Source organism: Vanacampus margaritifer, chromosome 1 (genome assembly GCF_051991255.1).
Source record: "Vanacampus margaritifer isolate UIUO_Vmar chromosome 1, RoL_Vmar_1.0, whole genome shotgun sequence".
NCBI classification, from domain to species: domain Eukaryota; kingdom Metazoa; phylum Chordata; class Actinopteri; order Syngnathiformes; family Syngnathidae; genus Vanacampus; species Vanacampus margaritifer.
This window is the reverse complement of record NC_135432.1, coordinates 60,441,321-60,464,158: the sequence shown is the minus strand read 5'-3', so window position 1 is coordinate 60,464,158 and position 22,838 is coordinate 60,441,321. Positions and strand designations below refer to the sequence as shown.

Genomic DNA, 22,838 nt, shown 5'->3' with positions numbered 1-22,838 from the left:
TCTTAAATCTTAAAGCAATTTTTGCAAGTTAAAATACAACTCCACTCAATTTTCCTGGATGTGCTGATAGGTTTGTTTGTTGTACTGTAACCCATTTCTGCCGCTTGTCACTTCAAGAAAAGTACACATTATTCTTGTCAATTATTCTCCCATCGTTTTTTTTCTCCTTTCGGTGTGACATTCCAAAATCATTTGCTTTCCTGTGGGCTCCCTCTCCAGTGCTCATTCATGCTTAACGCCCCCGCTAACGGTGGTTCGAGGCCGACAAGTTGAGGAGAGTGCGATTTGGAAAACTTGAGCGTTGGAGCCAGTAGAATGCTTTTTCTATTGTCTTTGTTTGCCTCCCTCCCAAAATGACAACCATCTCTCAGAAAGTGGCCGCCGAAGCGTCTCAGACAGCCTCGGGTCCTTTTCTGACCTGATTTTTTTCCCCTTTTCTTGTTATTATGTCTGTTTTTTTTAGGCATGTATGCGGCTCGGCGGGTTCGCCTGACCCGTTCCAAGATTTGACCCGATTATATTTTTTTCTATTTTTTATTTTCAAAGCAAAGCAATCAGTGGTTGCGACGGCATGTGATAGCAGGCCCCTCCTCATCTTCTGTCTCGTTCACACAATGATGCCGGCTCATCTTGACGGCCCCTAAGCTGTTGTACTGGGTTAAAAGGCTCAACAGCTGCTGGTGGCCTACCAGATGTGAGATGTGGGCCAAAAACAGACGACACTCACGTTTGGAACAGAACTGTTTTGTTTTGTTTTTCAAAAAGCATTCTATACATTACATACAGTACATTAAGTGCCATTTACCCATTAACTCTTTGACTGCCAGACGTTTTCAGAAAAGGGATGCCGTGGGTGCCAGCCGATTTTAAGCATTTTGACTGATCTTTCAAGGTCCATAGAAAATTATGTGTTTGGACTATGGAAACACACATACTGCTAAAACAAGATTGGACTCTCATCTTCCATCAGAAAAAAAAAGTTTGTTTCTACCTTATTCCGTTTTTGAGTAATCAACAATAGAAAATGGTTAGTTTCACCTGTTTTAAAAAAAACGTCTTTTAACGTCTTTGGCACTCCTCCATTGGATTTTACGAAACGTTATTTAACGTTTTTGGCAGTCAAAGAGTTAATTATCATCATTCTGCGTATTCAGAATCAGTATACATTTAGATTATTAATTGACAATCCTGTATCAAAAATGTGGTACCTTAACTCATGGCTAAGCTTGTAACCTAATTTATTCATATACGGTATCAAATCCATTTTCCCCATTGAAAGAAATGCTATTAGTCTGTCTGAACCAGCTCCTCCAAAAACCCAACATGTTTTGTTAAATATTCGTAATTTAAAAGCTATGCATTGTATAAAAATATAGTAAAATATTATATTTAAAAAAGAATGTAAATAAATAAACTGATTTTATAAAGTAAAATGTATTTGCTATTTTAGTATCCTACTCTCTTTGGATGAAATATATTTTTGCTTGGTTAAAGAACAATTACCAAATAAAATAAAACTTCCTTAAAGAGGAAGTCAACCCCAAAAAACATTTTTGATAATAATATGTTCTATGCATCCCCACTAGTCTAAATATGGTGTTCAGGTTAATATTGCGTTAGTGGAATATGAGTTAAGCAGCAAAATCCAGCCGTTTTTATCCATTTCAGGGGGCGGCCATTTTGCCACTTGCTGTCGAATCAAGATGACATAAGTGTTCCTCAGGTCTCAGGTAGCAACCAATTACAGTGCAGCTTCAGAAAACAGGTGAGCTGTGATTGGTCGTTGCTTGAGCCCTGAGCAACCGTGATGTCATCTTCAGTCGACAGCATGTGGCAAAATGGCCGCCCCCTGAGATGGATAAAAACGGCCGGATTTTGCTGCTTAACTCGTATTCCACTAACGCAATATTAATCAGAATGTAATGTTTATACTAGTGAGGTCACATATTGTCAAGAAAAGTTTAAGGTTGACTTCCACTTTAAATCTGGAAATAAATAATAAATCCACAGGTTAGAATATGACTACTGTTACACCCCCTAAAAATGACTATAAAATACAAATGTGGATCAAATTAATCTAATAATGAGTGCAAGGGTATAGTTGAGTCTGTCTTTTGAGGACCTGTGTCTTCAGGTACGCCTTGCACCTTCCAGGACCTCTTTGTTTGTATCCTTTTCTATTTTCACTCCGCGACTCACGCCTTTCATGCCTCGTCTGTCGTTCTCACCCATGTGGATGTTTCACTCTGTCCCGTTATCCGCCCCCCAGCTGCCTGCGTCCGAACGTGGCTGCGCGCTTTATAAATAGCTTGGCCTAGATTAGAGCAGCTGCATTGGCGCTGGCACCAGAAGCCGGTTTGGCAGCCCGCTTGGCATTGAGGTGGGGGAGGGGGGGGGGGGGGGTTGTGTTGACGTGTTTGTGTGTACATGCGGGCAGGCTTGTGAATGACATGACATTGACTGCCAAATGCGGCGTGTTACTCGACTGTAACGTGCACTGTCAGTCGTCTATTTTAGGCAGGGCTGAGTGTTCAGAATCCACACGTGAAACATCACAGAGTTTGTATTTGTTGTCCGCTAGGGCCATACACGTTCACCTTGCTCTCATGTTGCATGCGTATGCATGTGATGATCCACTGCCCTGATTAATTTTTTTTACCCTCTGCAAAGCTCCACCACAGAATACTAATTATTTCTCATCAGCGAGCCTTTAGACTGCTTTATTCACTTGATCTAGACAGCAGCGATATCTACATTTTTACCCTTTCATTCTTTTCATCAAGGACTTTTTTTTTTTGCTTTCTCTCCCTATCATATCACTATCATGCAGCATGTCTGTGTTTTTTTTCCTTCCATGTTCACCTCCATGTCATAGCTTAATTTTCTCCACATGAAGGCCGCTTTGCTGACTGACAGATCTTAACGGAGAGAATTGTGAATGAGTAGAGCCTGACTGAGAAATCCATCCCACTTATGGACATTGACACACGGATCAGGGCGGAGCATTTTGATCACCCGTGACGTTTAGGTGTACATGTCCTCTGTTTTTTATTTTATTTTTGGGGACTTTTATCACTTAAACATACTTGATTCAAATGATCAGGATCATTATTAGGCTCATGTAGCGCTTGCTGATGAGCTGATCATTTGCATCAGGTGTGTTGGACGAGGGAAATATCCAAAACATGCAGGACTTCGGCCCTCAAGGATGGGACTTTGAGACCTGATATTCAGCTCATCAACAAGCTCTGCAGCAGCCTGATAATAATCCCGATCATTTGAATCAGGTGTGTTGAAGGAGGGTAACATCTAGGACGTGCAGGATTGCGGCCCTCAAAGACAAGAATTTAATAAGAGAATGGAAAATGCATAGCTCTCCTTTCGCACAAGTGAGGTCATTACAGCAGCTAAATATGTTTTTTGTTTTTTTTTAAACTACGCTATAGAGGGGGCGCAAAAATTAACCATCAGAAAGTGGGGGAACACTGTATGGCACTGTGACAAATTTTGACCAATTCTGAAACTAAAAAACAAATAACTACTTTAGAAAGAGTGTTTTGAGTCGATTGCCATTATTTGGTGTCTGTCAAAATTGGGATCCAAACAGGATAAAGTTATTGATTGTGAAAACCATTTACTTTGCCTTCGTTGTTAATTGTCTCCATCCGTGGATGACTACTTTTAAGACAAACTGCTTTGCACCCTTTGCCACTTGACTTTTACCGCTTGGGAACATTGCTGTGCCTTTATGGCCCTGGAAAAGGCACAAAGCGTTACCTTGGAGTGCAATAATTTTCCCACATTAGTGAAGAGTACGCCTCGAGAGACAGAAATAAGCTGTGATTCAACAGAGCTATACATACATTTAATTTCCAATGGGTGTGAGTTTTTAATGAGTTTTAATTTTCCAAGTTGCATGAGCATAATGTGGTTACCACGAAGGCATCTGGCCTTGTATGTCAGCAGCCTTTTTTGGTGTAAATTGCAATTTTGTTTTGTCCCATAGTCCCATAGGTGGATGTACTCCGGTACAGTTCAGTGTGGATCAGTAAGCAATTGCATTGCATTGCATTTCCACTGTGGCATTTTGTGTCAGTATTGTAAATAGCCTTACATGATACTACATGATACATGATACATGATAGTGGTTCACATGTTCGACTTCCATGCATGAATGGATGTTTGCCTACGTCGCTGACATCGGGCGGAATCATTGTACCTCCAAAATCATCACTTTTCAGAAGACCTCTGACCTCTGTCTAACATTGCATCATCAAAAAGAGTGAAAAAATGTCAACACTTAAGTTTGGTCAATAAGTTATTTATAAAAAAAAAATGCACACAGGTGTGGACTGACCATTGGTATAGTTTTGTGGAAAAAATGTAATTGATCAAATTGATATTAGATTCTGATGGTAAATATCACAGTATCATTGCAGCTCTATCCATCCATCCATCCATTTTCTTGGCTGCTTTTTCCTCACAAGGGTCGCGGGGGTGCTGGAGCCTATCCCAGCTGGCTTCGGGCAGTAGGCGGGGTACACCCTGAACTGGTTGCCAGCCAATCGCAGGGCACACAGAGACGAACAACCACACTCACATTCACACCTAGGGACAATTTGGAGTGTTCAATTAACCTGCCATGCATGTTTTTGGAATGTGGGAGGAAACCGGAGTACCCGGTGAAAACCCACGCAAGCACGGGGAGAACATGCAAACTCCACCCAGGAAGGCCGAAGCCCGGACTCGATCTCACGTCCTCTGCACTGGGAGGCGGACGTGCTAACCAGTCAGCCACCGTGCTGCCCCATTGCAGCTCTAAAATGACCTTTTTAAAAAATATATATATTTGGGAAAATACAAAACACTTTTCTTTCATTGAACACAAGCATTTTAATTTTAAATAAAATATCAAATATTTGGTAAAGGAGAAATGTGTACCATGTTAGGTGTAAATACATGAACAAATGTTAACATTCTTCTTATGTTTAAATTCTTCTTAGTGAGTCTCCCACCACTGGTGAGCTATTTTTTTAGAACAGCCCCGTGGGCTACTCATGTTGTTCCTGGGGCTAACTAGCACCTGCTGGCACTATTATTACTATTGTTATTAATAATTATTTTTATTTTAGGACAATGCACATTAATGAACAGAGCATGTTTGCACAGTGTCTCTTCAGTCTTGCTCTTTCAGTCTCCATGCAACATCGCTCGCCCCTCCCACTGCTTACCGAGAAGGAGGAAGGGGGGGGGGAATGTTAATTGGAGGCAATTCACTTCAAAGAGGTGGCTCATTACGTTACATTTCTGTTTGTGGTGCAGAAAATATTTGGGACCACTGTGTGGAAAAATATAACAGCAGTAACAACTTGGCATTTTCAAGCAAATTAAACTGTACAATAAGAAAAAATCTGAGATGCAGTGAACCGCTATCTAGTGAGGGACGACTTCATCCGGTATGCTCTCGATTGACTGGCGACCAGTTCCGATTGTCAGCTAGGATGGTCTCTTGCTCACCCGCAGCCCTAATGAGGACAAGCACTATTGAAAATGGATTGCTCAACAGGACTTATTTTTAATGAGTTTGTTAATGAGTGAAGTTGGTTCAAAATGGTATGGATTTGTCCTTTTTTTTTTTTTTTTTTTTTTGTGGAGGAATGTCGCAAATGTCCTCCCACAGTCGACTCGTGTCCCGTCTGCCCGGACATAAATAGCCTCAGCACCTGCAGCTTTTATATTAATGGCTTATTGGAGACTTAGCTGCCTCACGGCCCGGCAGTTATTATGAAACGAGCGATAGGGATGATGAGAGTGACGGAAAGAAGACATGGTATGCTTGGTGATTATGCAACGGAGCGTCTGTGGGATTTTTGTAATGACTGGTGCTGAGCTGCAGTGGAAAGTGTCTCAACCGCGTGTCCTTGTAATTAAGGATAGAGGCGCCTCGTCGGCTGCTTTGTGAGTGACACTGCTGTGGCTCGCTTAATCCCCGGTCAACAACGTTGCTCGTCAAGTTTTCCTATTTAATATCCAATTGCTGTGTTTCATTGTGTTTATTACCTGCACAACCACAACATGACCATGCATTCTTGAGCGTGTAAAGCCTGAGAGCAAGCAGCTGACACTTATGTAATTTTGCTTCAATTCTGAGATACTGTTCCACTTCAGTACTCTAGGTGGCGGTAATGCGCTTTAAAAAGTGGGTGTCAACTGCCACATGGTTTTTCCGCTCCATCTTTTGGGTCATTGCTCCAATTAGCCCCAAAAGAAGCAGAATGGAATGACAAAAAGGAGCATACATTTTTTCTCGGATTTATTTTATTTATTTTTTTACATTCAGTGGTATGTAAGAGTTTAATTTGATAAGTGATGGTTATTGTAGTTCACCAACGGTGCGGCAATGCCTAAAATACCAGATACTCATATACAGTACTGGTTTAATTTGAGAATTTTTGCTCATCTCTAGTCAAAATCAGAAAAGACCTTGTCTAAAAGATTATTCTGAGCAATTATCATGTGATGTGCTGTGCTGTAGGGTGGGATTTTTCCTTCCAGTTATGCTCCTGAAATGGTCAAGACAATCAGACGTTCATAAATGCTGTCCATCTCAGGGGGCGGCCATTTTGCCACTTGCTGTCAACTGAAAATGTACATCATAGTTGCTCAGGTAACGAGCAATGGCAGCTCAACTTGCGAATGTCACATGACTAAATTGAGAAAACAGGTGAGCCGTGATTGGTCGTTGCATGAGCCCTGAGCAACTGTGATATCATTTTGGCTATCAAAATGGCCGCCCCAGAAATGGATACAAATGGATGGATACTATACACTATATACTATATATACTATATACATAATACAGTGTTTAAACTACTTCTTATTTCTTTATTATTCTTTTTTTGTCTAGCGTGGATAAACGGCATTTTAATTCATTTCTATCTTCTGGTGTTCATCTTGTGGTGATCTAGTATTGCTAAATAGCTGGAAGCTTTTTTTGTGTGTGGGAATGCAAGCGTTAATTATCATTGACGCACATGTGCCCCCCCCCCCCCCCCCCGTCATAAAGTCTTTCTAACCCCACTTCCACTTTTGTATAGAAAGAAAGCGGAATAAACCGGACCGTGACTGTGTCTGCAGTGTCCCTTTGCGCGGCTCGCTTCACTAGTGGCGTAAACGTGAGCATGCTGATGACGTCAATGTGGCGCTGAGTGGGGGGGGAGGGAGGGGGGGGTTGTGACTGTGCTGCAGCATCACTCAGCAGCTCTCGTCCACCGAGCACACGTTCACACACACTCAGTCAATCGTGGACTTTTAAGTTGACTGCAAGCTCGCGCGGCGCGCTCAGAGCTCGAGCGACTTTTCTCCCTTTTTTTCTCTCTCTCTCTCTCTCTCTCTCTCTCTCGCCCGATCCCTGCCAGGCGAGCGAAATGCCATCGATAAACATGAAACTGGAGATGGTCACCATCATCGCCTGCGAGGTAGACGTCGAGGTGTTTACGTCACACAAAATGCAGGTACGATTTTGTGGGCTGTCGTGCGTGCGTGGAATGCAGACGTCGGTCGGATTGTTATTTTATCAATGGGTGCAATGTTACGCGCGGCGCGCACGCCGTGCAAGAAGCAAGGAGGGAGGTGTGTGTGCAGTTAGTGTTTTTTTAAATGCGGTAATGAGGCGCAGATTAACGATGCACCAGTCGAGAGAATGCGCAACCTGTGCTCTTGGAAGGTGGCGATGGGATGATTTGAGTGAGGGGGTCCATGCGGGACACATGAGGTGGGTGGGGGGGAGAAAAGTGAAGCAGATGAAGGCGCATTGTCACTCCCCCTTTTAACCTATCAGCATTGCAGGTGCACCTTTACAAATACAGTAACCGGCCACAAGATTAAGTACACCTGCACAATCTAAATGAAGAAAATAATGATCATTTTGATGCATTTATTCTGCTGGTTGTATAGTTTGCACAGCATTACACTGAGAGGTGTTTCTAATCTTTTGTTCGCCTCATGTAGTTAGGTAACCAAAATATTAGAAACCGCTCTTGGTGTGATGCAGTGCAGTCCGTCATTGTATACTACTGCACAACTATAGAATAATTTACATATTTTTTATTTAAGAAGTCATTGTGGATCACAACTCATTAACAATAGCATTATCTTTGCAAATATTTCCCAGTTTAGACTGTGTGGCTATGTACGAGGCAAGTACCAGCCTTATTTTAAGGTATCAAGTACTCATGGAGGCTGCCGATACCAGTGACCAATACTTAATGCAAAAAAAATGAATCCTACATCGAGTGAATACTTTTCGGCAGTAGTTGGCGCTACACTGCAGCAGTTTGACACGTTGTCTTTTCGCACTTTTTGGGCAACTATTTTTTTTTCATAGTACAGTATGCAGTATTGTTGCATACTCAAAAACAATGCAGTTAACTTTCATTGAAATAATTCTAAACAGGAAAAGAAATACTTTTTTTTTTTACATGAAAAACATTCATGGTGGTTTGGCGGGCTTGCCTCAGGGTTCTGGGTTCGAATCTAGGCTCCATAGTTGCTTTTTGTAGTTTACATGTTCTCCCTGTGCGCTTGTGTCTGTTTTCTTCCTCCCTCATTCCAAAAACATGTACCAGTGTTCTCTAATTTTAAGGTTCCAAAAAATACCCGCAGTAAGGCTCTAAAACCCCTCACCGCATAGTTTATAAATTTTTCTCACTATCGAGGCATTTACATTTTCTCACATTTGACTCAATTTCTCAACGTTCAAATCTTCATAAATGTTATAAAATAGGTAAATTAGTCCAAAAAATTCATGCAAAATTGCATTAAAAATCTGCGTAACAACGATGTTGCGAAAAGTGAACCGCATGGGAACACTGTATATGATTCATGAATGTGGTTGTGAATAGTAATTTGTCTACATGTGTCTTTTGATTGGCTGGCGACCAATCCAAGGTGTATGTCATCTCTTAGTCAAAGTCAGCACGGATAAGCTCCATCTCACCCGCCACATGAGGTAACAGTGTTAAGTTCGACACTCCCTGGACATGTTGGGAAATCGGTATCTTTAATCCAAGCCTGAGATGAGAGTGATAATAAATGATGTTTACGTCTGCATCTTTTAGCTGACTTTTAGGCGATGTCGGATTTCTTAATAACTTTTTCAGTGCAACACTCAAGTCAAAATTTTCCTGGATCCGAAGTTACCATAAAATGTTATTTACAGAATTTCCGTAACATCATATATACATAGAAATAGAAACTAAGTCAAAAAACAACAACATCAATAATTTCAAGAATTAAAGCTTTATCCAAAATCCAGTTTCTCATCAATAAGTGGATGTTTTTTTTTTTTTTTTTCTCAAGTTTCCATCTTTAGTCAGAGTCGAATCACTTAAGTGTTTTCAATGGCCAGTGCCCGTCGATCTTCACCCGACAGGCTCGGGGCTGAAGTGCCGTCCTCTTCTAAAGCTTCCTGTCGGACAGCTCTTATCGGTTAACCTATGCCATTGTTGACCCTGAAAGAAAAGACGGAACAGTGCACAATTAAAAGAGCAGACGGAGAAGGGCTGACTTTCGAAACGGCACAAAGAACATGGTTAATCCTGTTTTTTTTCTGCTGCGGGGTGAAGGATAGAGTGTAAGGGTAGATTAAATTCAGTCAGTCGGATCTTGTTTTTTTTTGTTGTTTTTTTTTACGTTATGCCCTAACAAGATGTACGCCTATATCTGATGTCCCTGATCTAACAAGATAAGAAATAATAACCAGACAGGCTTTCAAGGACTGATGTGGATTACGGTATTTATATTTTTTATTTATATTTGACAAAGATTGACCAGTACTAACTGTGCTTAAAAAAGCAGTTTTATTTATTTATTTTTAGAGACTTTTAATACATACTTCGTTTTTCTGTTATATTTAAATGGATACTTGACTCACTGAGCCATTTTAAGCAGTAAAAATTTAATATTTTGTCCAGAATGGATTTGATGACTTTATTATTTTTCATGTACAATTAATACCTTTTAAAAACTAATTTTTACACTTGCTGTCCACTGAAGATGACATCACCTGTGCTGAGGAAGTAGGTAACAACCAATCAAGGCTCACCAGTTTTCTGGGTTTGGTCAGCAAACTGAGCCATGATTGGTCGTTACCTACTTCCTCGGCACATGTGATGTCGCCAGCAAGTGGAAAAATTTGTTTTTAAAGGTATTAATTGTACATAAAAATAATGAAGTTATCAAATTTATTCTGGACAAAATATGAACTCTTTACTGCTAAAAAATGGCTCAGTGAGTCAAGTATCCCTTTAAGTCATCTTGACTTGAATGTGAGATTGCTGTCTTCTCTTATTGGTCAGCATAATGTAAACAGGATGAATGATTACTGTGTGGATTCAAGCTTTGGCAAAATTCTCGAGAACTGAGCATCCCTTATATGCCATTTAGGTTCCAACTAGTCAGATTGGCTCCAAGGTAGAATGGCTGATCCGTGCCAGAGTTCGTTTGAATTACCGACCTGACAAAACCGACCCTATCAAGAGAGAAAACAAAAGCAAGTTTGATTACAAAAGTAGCCTTTGTTGGAGGAAAAGCAGAAAGCTCTTGGCTAAGTCCCCGCTGGTTACGTGAATAATGAGACAAACAGTGAGGCTATAGTCGGAACAAGTAGGTCGGAGCATCACGGCAGAATCGACGTACCGGTGCCGTGCTTTCGTTCCACTTATCCTTGTGTCCATGCTGGGCAAAATCAAAAGGCGCGTTGCTGCCGTGAGGGTCAATGAGCTGGTTTGAGCGCACATTGTCATGTTTGTTTGTGACGAGGCCATCGTTACCTGGAAAGTGTGCCGGCGTCAGCATAACACAGGACGCATCGTCAAGGTCTTTTGTAGGGCTGCGTTTGAGCCTCACGATGTGGTTTGATTTTGATTTTTTCCAAGTTGTAATTCAATTATATATTAGCTCATTCGCTGCCATTGACGGCTATAAACGTCAAAAATTAATTTGAACTATTTCTATTTAACATTTAACACACTTTTTTTTTACGTGTATGAAAACCTAGATTTTTTTTATTGTACATTTAGAACAGATATCAAATTTGTGATTAATCGTGAGTTAACTAGTAAAGTCATGCGATTAATTACAATTAAAAAAAGATTCACCTGTTGCCCCTAATTTTTAATATTCTTTTTGTTTGGATTTTTAATGAATTTATGGCAGTGAATGAGTTAATGTACAGTATAGCAAATACTCCGATAATGATTCATCAAATTTGCTGTCATGCTGTGCCCACATGCAATGGCAAAAACTGAAATTCATCACAAATTAACGTCACCCACTGTTTGGTTTACGGATTTCACATTTGGAAGCAAGCGTGCGAACTCTTCTGGGACTAGTTTGCTTTTTTTTTTTAAGGAACTTTGAAACTGGCGAAATGAACTTGGCTGCTTTAAACCAAAAGGAAAGACATACTTTTTTTGGAATCACACTTAAAAAGTTTTTTTAAAAAGCTAGCTTTTTTTTTTGGGTGGGGGTGATTTATTGATTATAATTATTTTTGGGTTCTACTCATGATAGGAATGCCTACCATTTTTTTCTTATTATTCGTCAGGGAAACTGGCTTCAGAGGCTGAATTTCCAAAAAGAATGTGCCAGCAAGATGTGAGTTTTGTGAATTTTTAAGTTACAGTTCTAACCCTGGAGTCTTAACATGAATAGCACAAAAACTGCCAGTGATTGACTACCCCCATTTTTTTCTACCTTACCTGGATATATAATGGTTAAATATATAAATCAAATAAGGCAATGACATTTCTGGATGAGTCAAATACTGTGCACCCCTAAAACGCCCACAAAATCTCATAATTCATAATAAACGTTAGCTTGATGGCAAATGTTTTTCATATACAATACTAGCAGTATTAAGGCCCTCCGTGGACTTGATTGGAAGACGTTTCCCCACTCCTTTTTTTATTGGATTGCCCGCCCTCTTATTCGTCCCTTCACATTTGTTGAAGCCATTAAATCGCATGCCAAATGGTTGTTTCTCTTGTTAAGTGCTTTCTTGCCGCTTGCCCTGTCACTAAAATGCGTTCCTTTCAATTAAGCAAGATCCAACGCAACAATCGCGGCGACTTCATGACCTGTTGGCAAACAGTTGAGTAATTTAAATCGAAATGATTAATATTGAGAATACGTTGCAAGCTGTTGCACCCAAAAAAAAAATAGAGTCACAGTGACAGTAACGTGCTTACGGATGAATGCTGTTTCCAGCACTCTGCGCCACTCGTCCAAATCTGTCTTTGTACGAAGAAGCGTCAAATACATCACGGCTTTGTCGTAGCAATAAACAATTTGATGACTAACGCGCTATTTATGATTCAGCAGGACGTCTGACATGTTTTTGCTCCCCATTGTTTCGCCGCCTTTTGTGATCCACTGAAATATGTTGTCACCCCCCCCCCCCCTCTCATTTGTGACCACGTCAAAAACAAAGCGCCGCATCATTTCATTGTGATGCTGTGACCATTTAGTAAATGTTCCGGAGCTTTAACAGTCATCTTTTTCTGTGAGAATGGAATGGAAAGGCATTATTGTATTGTCGTCATGTAGGCACATACCGAAAAATTCGAGGTGCTGCAACTGATTTACACTATGACTTAATAAAAAAAAGCACAAAAAAAGGCAATGAGATAACACTGGAATGGAATAGAAGAGAATTGCTTATTACACACATTCCCACCTAAGGACAATTTAAAATCTTCAATATGGATGACAATTGAAAACCTGAAATAGCCTGGTTTCCGCCCTCTAGTCACTTTTCAATTGCACTCATTTTCGAGGTCGTGCGGTGACAATCACACCGTTCCTCAGAACTTCTTTCGTCCTGGTTTTAGGCCAAGGAGGGCCGTGACGACATTAGTCAGGTTTCCATCCAAATGTTTCCGAATTTTGTGAAAATGCGCAAAACAGACATGCGACTTATGCCCGTTTTCATCTGTTCTTCTTTTGCCAATATTGAGAGGGGTCTCCGCCGCTGTAGGTGGCGGTATACACCATCGAGATGTAATTTAAAAGAAGAAGAAGAAAAACAGGAAGCGACTGCGCTGCGCGATGACATCGTATGAGCTTGCTTTTGTAATTCTTGATAAACCGTAGCCTTTAATTTCGTTTCTTTAGTTAATTCCCAAAACATTTTAGTTTCACCCCCCCCCCCCCCACACAAACATTCCTTACTTTATCATCTGCCATTGCTTTGTGACTACAAACGTACATGTGACGTAATATCTGGTCAAAACGCGCGACGTGTATCCAGTCTTGTCAGCGTTTATTCGCAAAACCTGTTTCCATAGCCAAAATTCGCATTATCCTTTTTTCGATACGCTTCAAAATCCACCCCCTCCAAGCGTAAATTTTTTTTTGGGGCGAATTTTGGGCCCTTTTTCGAATTTCTAGCGTTTCCATTCAGTTTTATTTTTGCATTTCTTGAAAAATGGGCGGATGGAAACCCGACTACCGTCATCCGATTGGCTGACAGATGTCGGCGTTTCTATAAGCAATGCGGCAAGGAACTCTCCTGCTTACTTACGTGAATGTATTTTATTTCAAATTGTTAACAGTCGATGAGACTTTTTATTTAATCATCCATCAAGGATATTTCCTCCAAGGCCCGTTCTCAGGCAGAGGTGTTACATGTGTTAACGCAAAGTCACCGTCAATGTCAGCAGGCATTGATTGCTGCTGTCAAATAGCCGCCATCCTTTGATATGACTTAGTGAAAGGACACTGACAGGCCGCTGATTAAAACGTGAATTAGGTCAGAATGTTAATATGATGCAGAAGCAACAGGTGACCGCAGCCGCCAGGTTCCACCGCGACCGCTCTACCAGGCCCGGGATGGACCAAGAGTGTGATCGGATCATGTTCTGCCCTTTTAGGAAACCAGAGCCCGCGTGGCAGGGTTGAACGAGTCAGGGTCCAGAGAACTGCTAGGCTGCTCAGATGTGTCCGCTACTCCGCTCCCGCGGTCTGGGCGGCTGGGCGGGTCGAGCCGAGCGGCTCACATTGGCCTGAAACCTTAGAGACGTGCCGCGGCTCAGGTGTCGGCTGAAGGTTAGCGCTTGCGCCCGTAAGACAAAGGACGATGTCCTCGGCGGTGGGTCTGGTTACACTGCGCTCACAATGACAAAGTGACTATAAAGTGAAGATATTAGAATCAAACGAGCATGCTAAGTTAAATTTGCAGTTAGACCCCCGATATTTGTGGTATTTTGCAGTGAAAAAAATTCCTGTAATTTATATTTTTTATGCTTGCACATTATCAGTTTAAACCAAACAAAAACCAAAATCAGTTTTATATTATTTCAAACTCATCCTCCGTAATATGGAAGACAATGCATAACTTAAGCTATAATTTGCTAATGTCTTTTGGACGAAGTTTTGAACTCAAACTTTTGTTTGACTTTGAGGCATTGTACTCCAAATTATACAAATTTTGGAGCGTTCCACTTTGACTAGAAACCCAATTAGTATCGATGCCCAACAAAAAACATGGCTGTGCCAATTTTGTGAGTTATTTCTTTTTGGGCGTCTAGGGAAAAAAATTAGATGAATGCTTTTGTATAGGTAGCAACCACAAACATAAGAAAATGATGAGATATGACAATGCTATAAGTAGGGATGGGCGAGTATCGGTGCCGATACCAGCCTCACTTTAAGATGTCGGTACTCGTGACGGTGAGACGCTGAGTAGCCGTTTTACAATCAGGAACAAAAAATTAGAGGGATAGAAAATTTTAATTAATTTCATGCAATTTCAAGGAAAAATACTATATTGGGATTTATAGGTCTTTCTTTAAAATGATCAGTCTTTTTTTTGGGGGGGGGGGTAATCTACTTGTAGTATCGGTACCTGGTATCGCGACTACTCAAGAGTTGAGTATCTGTATCGTATCAGTCTGAAAAAAAGTGATATCGAACCTTCCTAGCTATAAGCTTTGTAGAATGTAAATTGTTGCCAAATGCAAGTTTTTGGATAATCGAATAAGACTTGGCACTGTAAAATATGTGTTTTGTAATAAATGTGTAGATTCTCACCAAAATCTAATGGGAACACCACACAGGAAAACCAATTAAACTCAAGCTGATGAAAACACAACACATCTTTTGGCAGTGGTCATAAAACAGATTGCCAAGGGAGGCAACGGGAGCCAAATTTTCTGTCACGGAAAAATGGTACCAAAAACATGCAGTTTATCTGGAGGAATCACCCAAAACATTGTTTGCTGTTGATAATAACTCAATTTGTTCTCTGACATGCTGCCATCTCACCAGGCCTGAATCCAAATTGTGTTTTTTACTCCACTAATGTTTGATCACCAACACCAGATATCGGCATTCAGCTACATCTCCCTGATCTACTAAAGGGAAAATGCATCCATCAATCCATTTTCTATCCTCTATGGAGTAACAGATGAACTGTATCCTATCCCTGCTACCTTTCTTTATCCTCTGCGAAGAACGACAGTCCCGTACTGAGGATTTGAAAATAGCTGCGATGTCACCATGCACAGTATTTCCATTTGTTTGTCTTATACTGCCCCCAGGTGGGCAGGGTAGGCACACCAGAAGGACCATCACAATGGCCATTCAATTGATTGTGACAAAAACTGTAACTCATTTACTCCCAAAAACATATAAATACGTTTTATTTTAAATGTTTTCAGTGTCCCAAAGACGTATTTATACATTTTTTGTTTTTATTTTTTTTATGCTAGAGCATACAGAAGACTTTGATGCATCCTCTCAACTGCAAAGAAAGGTTTAAGAAGTGGTAGTTATTACACAAACGGCCAGCAGGTGGCAGCAGAGCAAAAGAGATGAACCAGGGCCATGTTGAAAAAAATCTCTTTTACTCACAATTCTAAATAGATTTGATGATGAAGTTTAGCTATATTCTAATGCTAATTGTTGCAAAATGGAAAAAGATAGAAATATACTTTGTTTCCTGATGAAAGAAGAGATTCTAATCTTTCTTTTGGTAGGTTCCATGATTTTCTAGCAAGACAACACAATGTTCTGTGGGCCTTGCAAAATCAGTCAAAACCCAATAAAACAGCCGAAAATGGCCGGGAGTGAATGAGTTAATTATTTTTAATTCTGTTTAATTATGTTGTTACTGTATGCTTTTAAAAAATGAATGTAAACAAGAGATAAGCTTAACCTCTGACCCCCTTTGCGTGTTATGTGTATTACGCTGACCAGGAAAAGCTCCTACAAAAAAATAAAAATTAAAATAAAATAAAAAATCGCTTAACGACCAGATTGTCGTTAATAGGAGTAATGTATCCCAGTGCACTGTAATCTGATTTCAATCGTCCGATCTTGGACAGACTGTCCCCAAGAGAGCGTCAGCGTCGGCACTCGTCGATATGGCTCGTTGCTCGGGCTATCGGCCGCAATAAAACACTCGGCCCATTCATAGGCCTCCCCGGTGCGTCTGTAGCCATCACAATGTGCACAAAACATGCTGATGCTCATTGCTGCATGGGCGTTAACATTGACAATAAAAACTCTAAAAGAGGTGAATGGGAAAAGTCCTAGCAATTTGTTTTCATCTGCGGTGGTATTACATCGACTGTATCTGAAGCTTTAAAAGAAATGTGTCCAACTTTGAGGCTTTAAACTGCATGCCCTGATTGACCCCATTAGCTTGCCTCCCATTTGGTTCTTAAAGGTAATTAAAAACGATGGTCCATCCACCTGCATGCGGAATTAATTTTCATAATTATTTCAGTAGCACTATTTCTGACTATACTGTTGTGTCATCCTTGACTCACCCTCAGGCTCCGTGACCTAGATTGTTGGTTTTCACCCAGATCTCATTGAAACATGAGGCGTTGGATTAGACCGCACTAAATCCACGCACGTGTCGCAGATGACTGATTTGCCAAAGCAGGGTAAAATTTTTTTTTAAAAAAAACATGAATAAACCCTCTGTATGGCCCAATTAGGCTTTGTTAATCTCGTCGTACCGAATGCTGCAATTCCAACGAAAACATGGATTAGAGTCAAGGATTTAAGCGAGTCAAACTGGTTGACAATGTAGAATATTCAACATCATTTTGAAAGAATTCAATTGCTGGAAAGGAATATTTTTAAACGTATATATACCTTGGGACTGGCTGGTGACCAGTCCAGGTTTAGGCTCCAGCTCACCTATGACCCTGGACATGATAAACTACTGTATAGATGTCATTATAGACAATTGTGCATTGCGATTTAGTACATATTCCGGTTATGCAAGTTGCCACTATTGAGACGCATCACCATCCTAACTCATTCACTCCCAGCCATTTTCACCGAAGTAATCCCCTTCACTCCTGGCCGATTTACTAGATTTTGACTGATTTTGCAAGACCCACAGAATATTGTGTTCTATTGCTATAAAACATGGAACCTACCAAACGAAAGATTAGAGTCTCTTCTTTCATCAGGAAAAAAAGTATATTTCTATCTGTTTCCGTTTTGCAGCAATTGGCATTAAAATATAACTAAGTTACATCATTATTCACAAATCTATTAAGAAATGTGAATAAAATAGATTTTTTTCAACATGGCCCTGGTTTACCTCTATTTGGCTCTGGTGCCACCTGCTGGCCGTTTGTGTAATAACCACAATTTCTTCAACCGTTCTTTGCAGTTGAGAGGCTGCATCAAAGCCCTCTGTAAGCTCTAGCATTAAAAAAAAACAAAAAAAACATACAAAACGTATAAATACGTCTTTGGGACACAGCAAACATTTAAAATAGAATCATTTGGACGTTTTTTGGAGCAAATGAGTTAAAGGGGAAGTCAACCTAAAAAAAAATTGTGACAATAATATGTTATAGTTCTATGCAGCCCCACTAGTATAAATAAGGTATTCTGGTTAATATTTTGCATTAGTGGAATAGGAGTAAAATGGCAAAATCCAGCAGTTTTATCAATATCAGGAGGCGGCCATTTTGCCACTTGCTGTCGAGTGAAAATCGCAGTTGTTCAGGTCTCAGGTAACAACCAATCACAACTCAGCTTCAGAAAACAGGTAAGCTGTGATTAGTCGTTGTCTGAGCCCTGAGCTACTGTGATGTCATCTTCAGTCTGCAAAATGGCCGTCCCCTGAAATGGATAAAAACGACTAGATTTTGCTGAATAACTCATATTCCACAAATGTAATATTAAGGTTGACTTCCGCTTTAAACCGAGGACCCCATCGTGGTCTGTTTCCCTATAGAAATACGTAGTCTGTGTCTGTGTGGTTACGTGGACTTGGCTCAGGTTCCCGTGTTTGTGTTGGCGCAACCAGACGAACGCTGATATTTGTCCGTGAACCCGACACACGTCAGAAACCGGACGCCGGCTTTACATAAGAGCATTCTCAAACCGCAATCCTGCTTTACACCTATTTCCACCACTTGACTCATCCATTAGCTTCAGGCTGTGAGGTAACCGAATATGATTCCCAATGTTGACAGGCACGAGATGAACTGTACTGTATCTCACCCTCAACTTAATCCCGTTTGCTTCTGCTAGCGCATTTCATTATGATGCCATCAGACATGAAACCTTGTCGACGCGCCTCAATGAACCTGTTCCGAATCCTCAGGTGATTGCGTGTCACAATTGTGTTGATGCCCCCCCGTGATGAAAACCTTTCCATTACCGCCAGGGACATAATCTGGCTCGTTACCCAGAGGGGCAATCTGCTGACGGGTGGCTCGTCGGGGTCACCGCTGTCGCGACCGCACTTGACCGGCGAGTTTCGAGCCGCATTCACGCAGTGCCAAATTTTGTCTCTTCCAAACTGTCAAGTTTCACAAAAGGCCACATCAGAGTTAGGATTGCCCTCAGTGAAACTGTATAAATGTATAATCTCAAAATTAGGTTATTATGTATTTGATTAATACCACTCCATCCATTTTCTATAAGTGTTTGTCCTTATTATTGTTGTTGCTACTGGATCATATCACAGTTTATTGTACCTGGACTGGTTACTAGTCAATCATAGACAACCCATCCATACTCAGATTTACATTTACTGTAATTTAGAGTTTTAGTCAATCTCAAACCCACGCAAGCGACAGGGATTTGAACCCAGATTTTGTGCCTGTGAGGCAGACTGGTTAACCACAAATTCCACTGTGCGTAAAATAAGAAATGTCAAACATCAAAAGAATATAGGGTTAAAAGAAAGAAAAAAAATCAATTGCAGAATAAATTGTTCTGCCGAAATGAAATGAACGAATGCCTTTAGCAAGAAAAATGAAACTGGAGAAGCCGTCACGCTTAATCGAAACAAATCGAGCACGTTCACTACCTCGGTTTGTGATGTGCCGTCTTACTACGCTTCTGTCATTTCGATGCACGTACATGCATCCATTGTTAATATTGTGGCACAATAGTTTGACACCTGCGAACTAAAACAGCTAAATTAAATTCCCTGAAGCTTTCTTCAGACGCATGTTGCGGGTGTTGCATGGGGGCTCTTAAAAAAAATAGATCAAAAGGGACGTATTGTTCCTTCTTATCTGTGTTGAGAGACGCACTTATGCTAGTAAACCCAAAAAAAATAAAAAAAATAGCTGATTGGAGCATCAGTTCATGTCCACATAATATTGAGTCCGTACGGCCTACTCTGTGCTCACATTTAGTGAAGAAAATGTACTTTATTTTTAATTAATTAATTAATTTTTTTTAAATTTTTATTTATTTAGTTAGCCAGTGTGCTGAACGGCTCACTCAAGAACTCATTTTCAGAAATAGGCAGATAACAAAAGCTGTATTTGATTGCGTCATTTCACACTTGATGTGTGGGCAGGCACTCCAGAGACGCAACTATTTGTATACAGACATTAAAAAGTCAATTTTCCATAATATGTCCCCTTTAATGATCCATCAAGAAGTAAAAATAAATAAATAAATGATCCTGGGGAAATAAGTCCCAGTTAGCTCATTTGTGCAGCAGACTGAGTGACATGAAGCAAAGTGCAGTGAGGGAATTAATCCCTAATCTCTACCTGAATGTTTTCAACTCCTGTTTCCATACCGGTGTCATATTCAGGGGTAAAATGCTGCTTGGACGAGCTGTCATAGCTCCGATCGGATGTTCTTAAAGTTCCTCGAGCTGTCGTCACGTCGATCTTGGGATCCATTCCGTCCGTGAAAGCTGTTACATAAAGGTGACTCAGAGAGGCATGCGTTCAGCACCGTTGACAATCCTCGCAGCTTCCATCGAGCCAGGTTGTTTGTTCCACAACTTGTCCTTAAAGTTGGGAGCCGGCCGTGTTTTTCTTGAGATGGAACTGGGGCCTTCAAGTCAAGATGGAGGGAATTGTGCTGTTAGATCTATCCGAAAGATGATTTGGGGGTTAATTAGAGGCACGTTAAATGGTGTCAGGTCTGTGCTGATTCCCTTTTAACATGAGTTGGAATGTGATTGGTTAATTGTAAACACAACCACATCCCCAGTTATTTATTTTTACTTCCCCTTTCGGAAAGATTTCATTTTTTTCCCCAATTGAAAAAATGTCATATGAAAAGGGGTGTGTAGACTTTTTCTATCCACTATATAACATGTATACTCTTAACAGTTATAAACGATTCAGGCTGTGTTGATGATAATCCACTCATTCCCTACTCCCTAATCACTTTACAGGGATTTTTATCTAGTGGACTCCATAATTAGTTGACTCATCAGTGAAATGAAAAACAGCCTACTTTTGGAGCACTACTCGGTTCTGAACAAATATATTATCATACATTACATTATTTTACTTATATTAAGATTTTCTGTGCCACATTTCATGCTGAAATACAACAACACAAAAGATTTTCTGCATACTTTTCAAGATGCATTGTGGGAAAATGCACAACTCACCATATATAGTGAGTAGGAATTGACTTTGAACACAGATATTAGTATCAGTACATCCATGTATCCAGCACTTGCACCGTGCCCTGATTTGTCACCGTGTAGTTCTGACTGAGATGAATCATATTTGCCAGGCTGTTTGAATACTTGTGGAGTGAAAAGTAGGACATGCTGTTCTCAGCACATTCACCTGATGTCCCACCGCTAACAGCAGCAGGTGCTGCATCAGGTTGTCTGTCTGTCTTTCAATGAGGAGCACTTTTGTTCATCCATGATCAATCAATTTGAGGAGCGTTTTTTTTTTTGTAGGTTAATAATCCCAGGCACCTGAAGCAAATTTAGCAATAAAAATCGGATTTTTTGTTAAATGACAATTGGTTTCCTTTTTTATGTATTCAACAGTTTTTTTGTATTTCTTTTGATTTGAATAGTGAATAGCAATTTCAAACATCAAAAATCTATTGTATAATTTTTAGAACAATTTTAATCAGTGGCAGTAAATGGTTGGATTTCAGCAGGTGGCAGCAGAGTATAAGAGATCAACCAGGGTTATGTTGCAAAAAGTTTCGTCACTGTTTTTAAATAATGATGAAACTTAGCTATATTCTAACGCTAATTGCTGCAAAACGGAAACAGATACAAATATACTTTTTTTCTTGATGAAAGAAGAGACTCTAATCTTTCTTTTGGTAGGTTCCATGTTTTATAGCAATGGAACACAATATTCTGTGGGCCTTGCAAAATCTGTCAAAATCCAGTAAAGGAGCCGGGAGCGAAGGGGGTTGCTTCAGTGAAAATGGCTGGGAGCGAATGAGTTAAAGTGGGAAGTCAACCTTAAACATTTCTTGACAATAATATTTTATATGTGACCTCACTAGTCTAAACATGACATTCTGATTAATATTAAATTTGTGGAATATGAGTTATGCAGCAAAATGTATCTGTTTTTTATCCATCTCAGGGGGCGGCCATTTTGCCACTTGCTGACGATTGAAGATGACATCACAGTTACTCAGGGCTCAGACAACGACCAATCGCAGCTCCCCTGTTTTCTGAAGCTGAGCTGTGATTGGTTGTCACCTGAGACCTGAGCAACTGTGATGTCATTTTCACTCAACAGCAAGTGGCAAAATGGCCGCCTTCTGGAGTTTGCTGCTTAACTCATATTCCACTAACACAATGTTAACCAGAATAACCGTATTCAGACTTGCGGGGCTGCATAGAAGAATACATTATTGTCAATATTTTTTGGAGGGGTTGACTTCCCCGTTAAGAGAAGATGGACCCGCGGGCTACATGGCGGTAATCCGTCACCATCAATTTGTGCGCGGTGTCCTCTTTCACTCAACCTTGAGAGGAATCCTAAACTCATCGCCCACATGCTTATTTGTGCAATTAAAACAAAGGGAGTGGGTCAGCGCAGCCCAACACTCGTTTTCAACCCCCGCGCAACTCGACACCCCTCCCCTCTTCCTCCTTCCCCCTCTCCTCTTCATCACCTCCATCCCTCATCATGCCTTGCACATCCAGATCCCATAAATTGTTGATCAGCACGCTCACTTGTTGCACGCCACTTGTTGCACTCTCGGGGTTAATAAGACACATCATATGATGGAACATGATCGCGGAGCTCGGGCCACCTCTTCCCCCTCGCGCCAAAACATCCATTTAAGCTCGACGGAGTGCATCGCTTATCACTAATCACATATGGCGTTTCATAACATGAGTCACAGCTGGCCGGCACTCATGGAAAATTTAAACAACACTCGTTCGGTGAGCTAATTATACGCGGTGATGTCAAACCGATCTTTGCATCATCGCTTCAAGAAACAATTGTTTGAGGTCAATGCGCCTTGTGTACTATGATTTTTTTAAATTATAAAACACTAGGGTTGTAACGTGAAATATTTGGCCTCAAGTTTTCCTCTTT

General features: G+C 40.6%; 1 protein-coding gene across 2 annotated transcripts in view; it reads left to right on the top strand.

The window, feature by feature from the left end:
* Window positions 1–22,838, top strand: part of rcan3 (regulator of calcineurin 3) — a 42,967-nt gene that overhangs the window by 9,253 nt on the left and 10,876 nt on the right. Inside the window, exon 1 of one of the 2 annotated variants that reach the window (XM_077559265.1) lies at window positions 7,250–7,514. The exons of the other annotated variant lie outside the window; for it this stretch is intronic. Coding sequence (XP_077415391.1) covers window positions 7,428–7,514 — 87 coding nt within the window. The 5' untranslated portion in view covers window positions 7,250–7,427. Of the gene's footprint in view, window positions 1–7,249; window positions 7,515–22,838 lie in introns of those variants that run through there. 2 annotated transcript variants of the gene reach the window in all.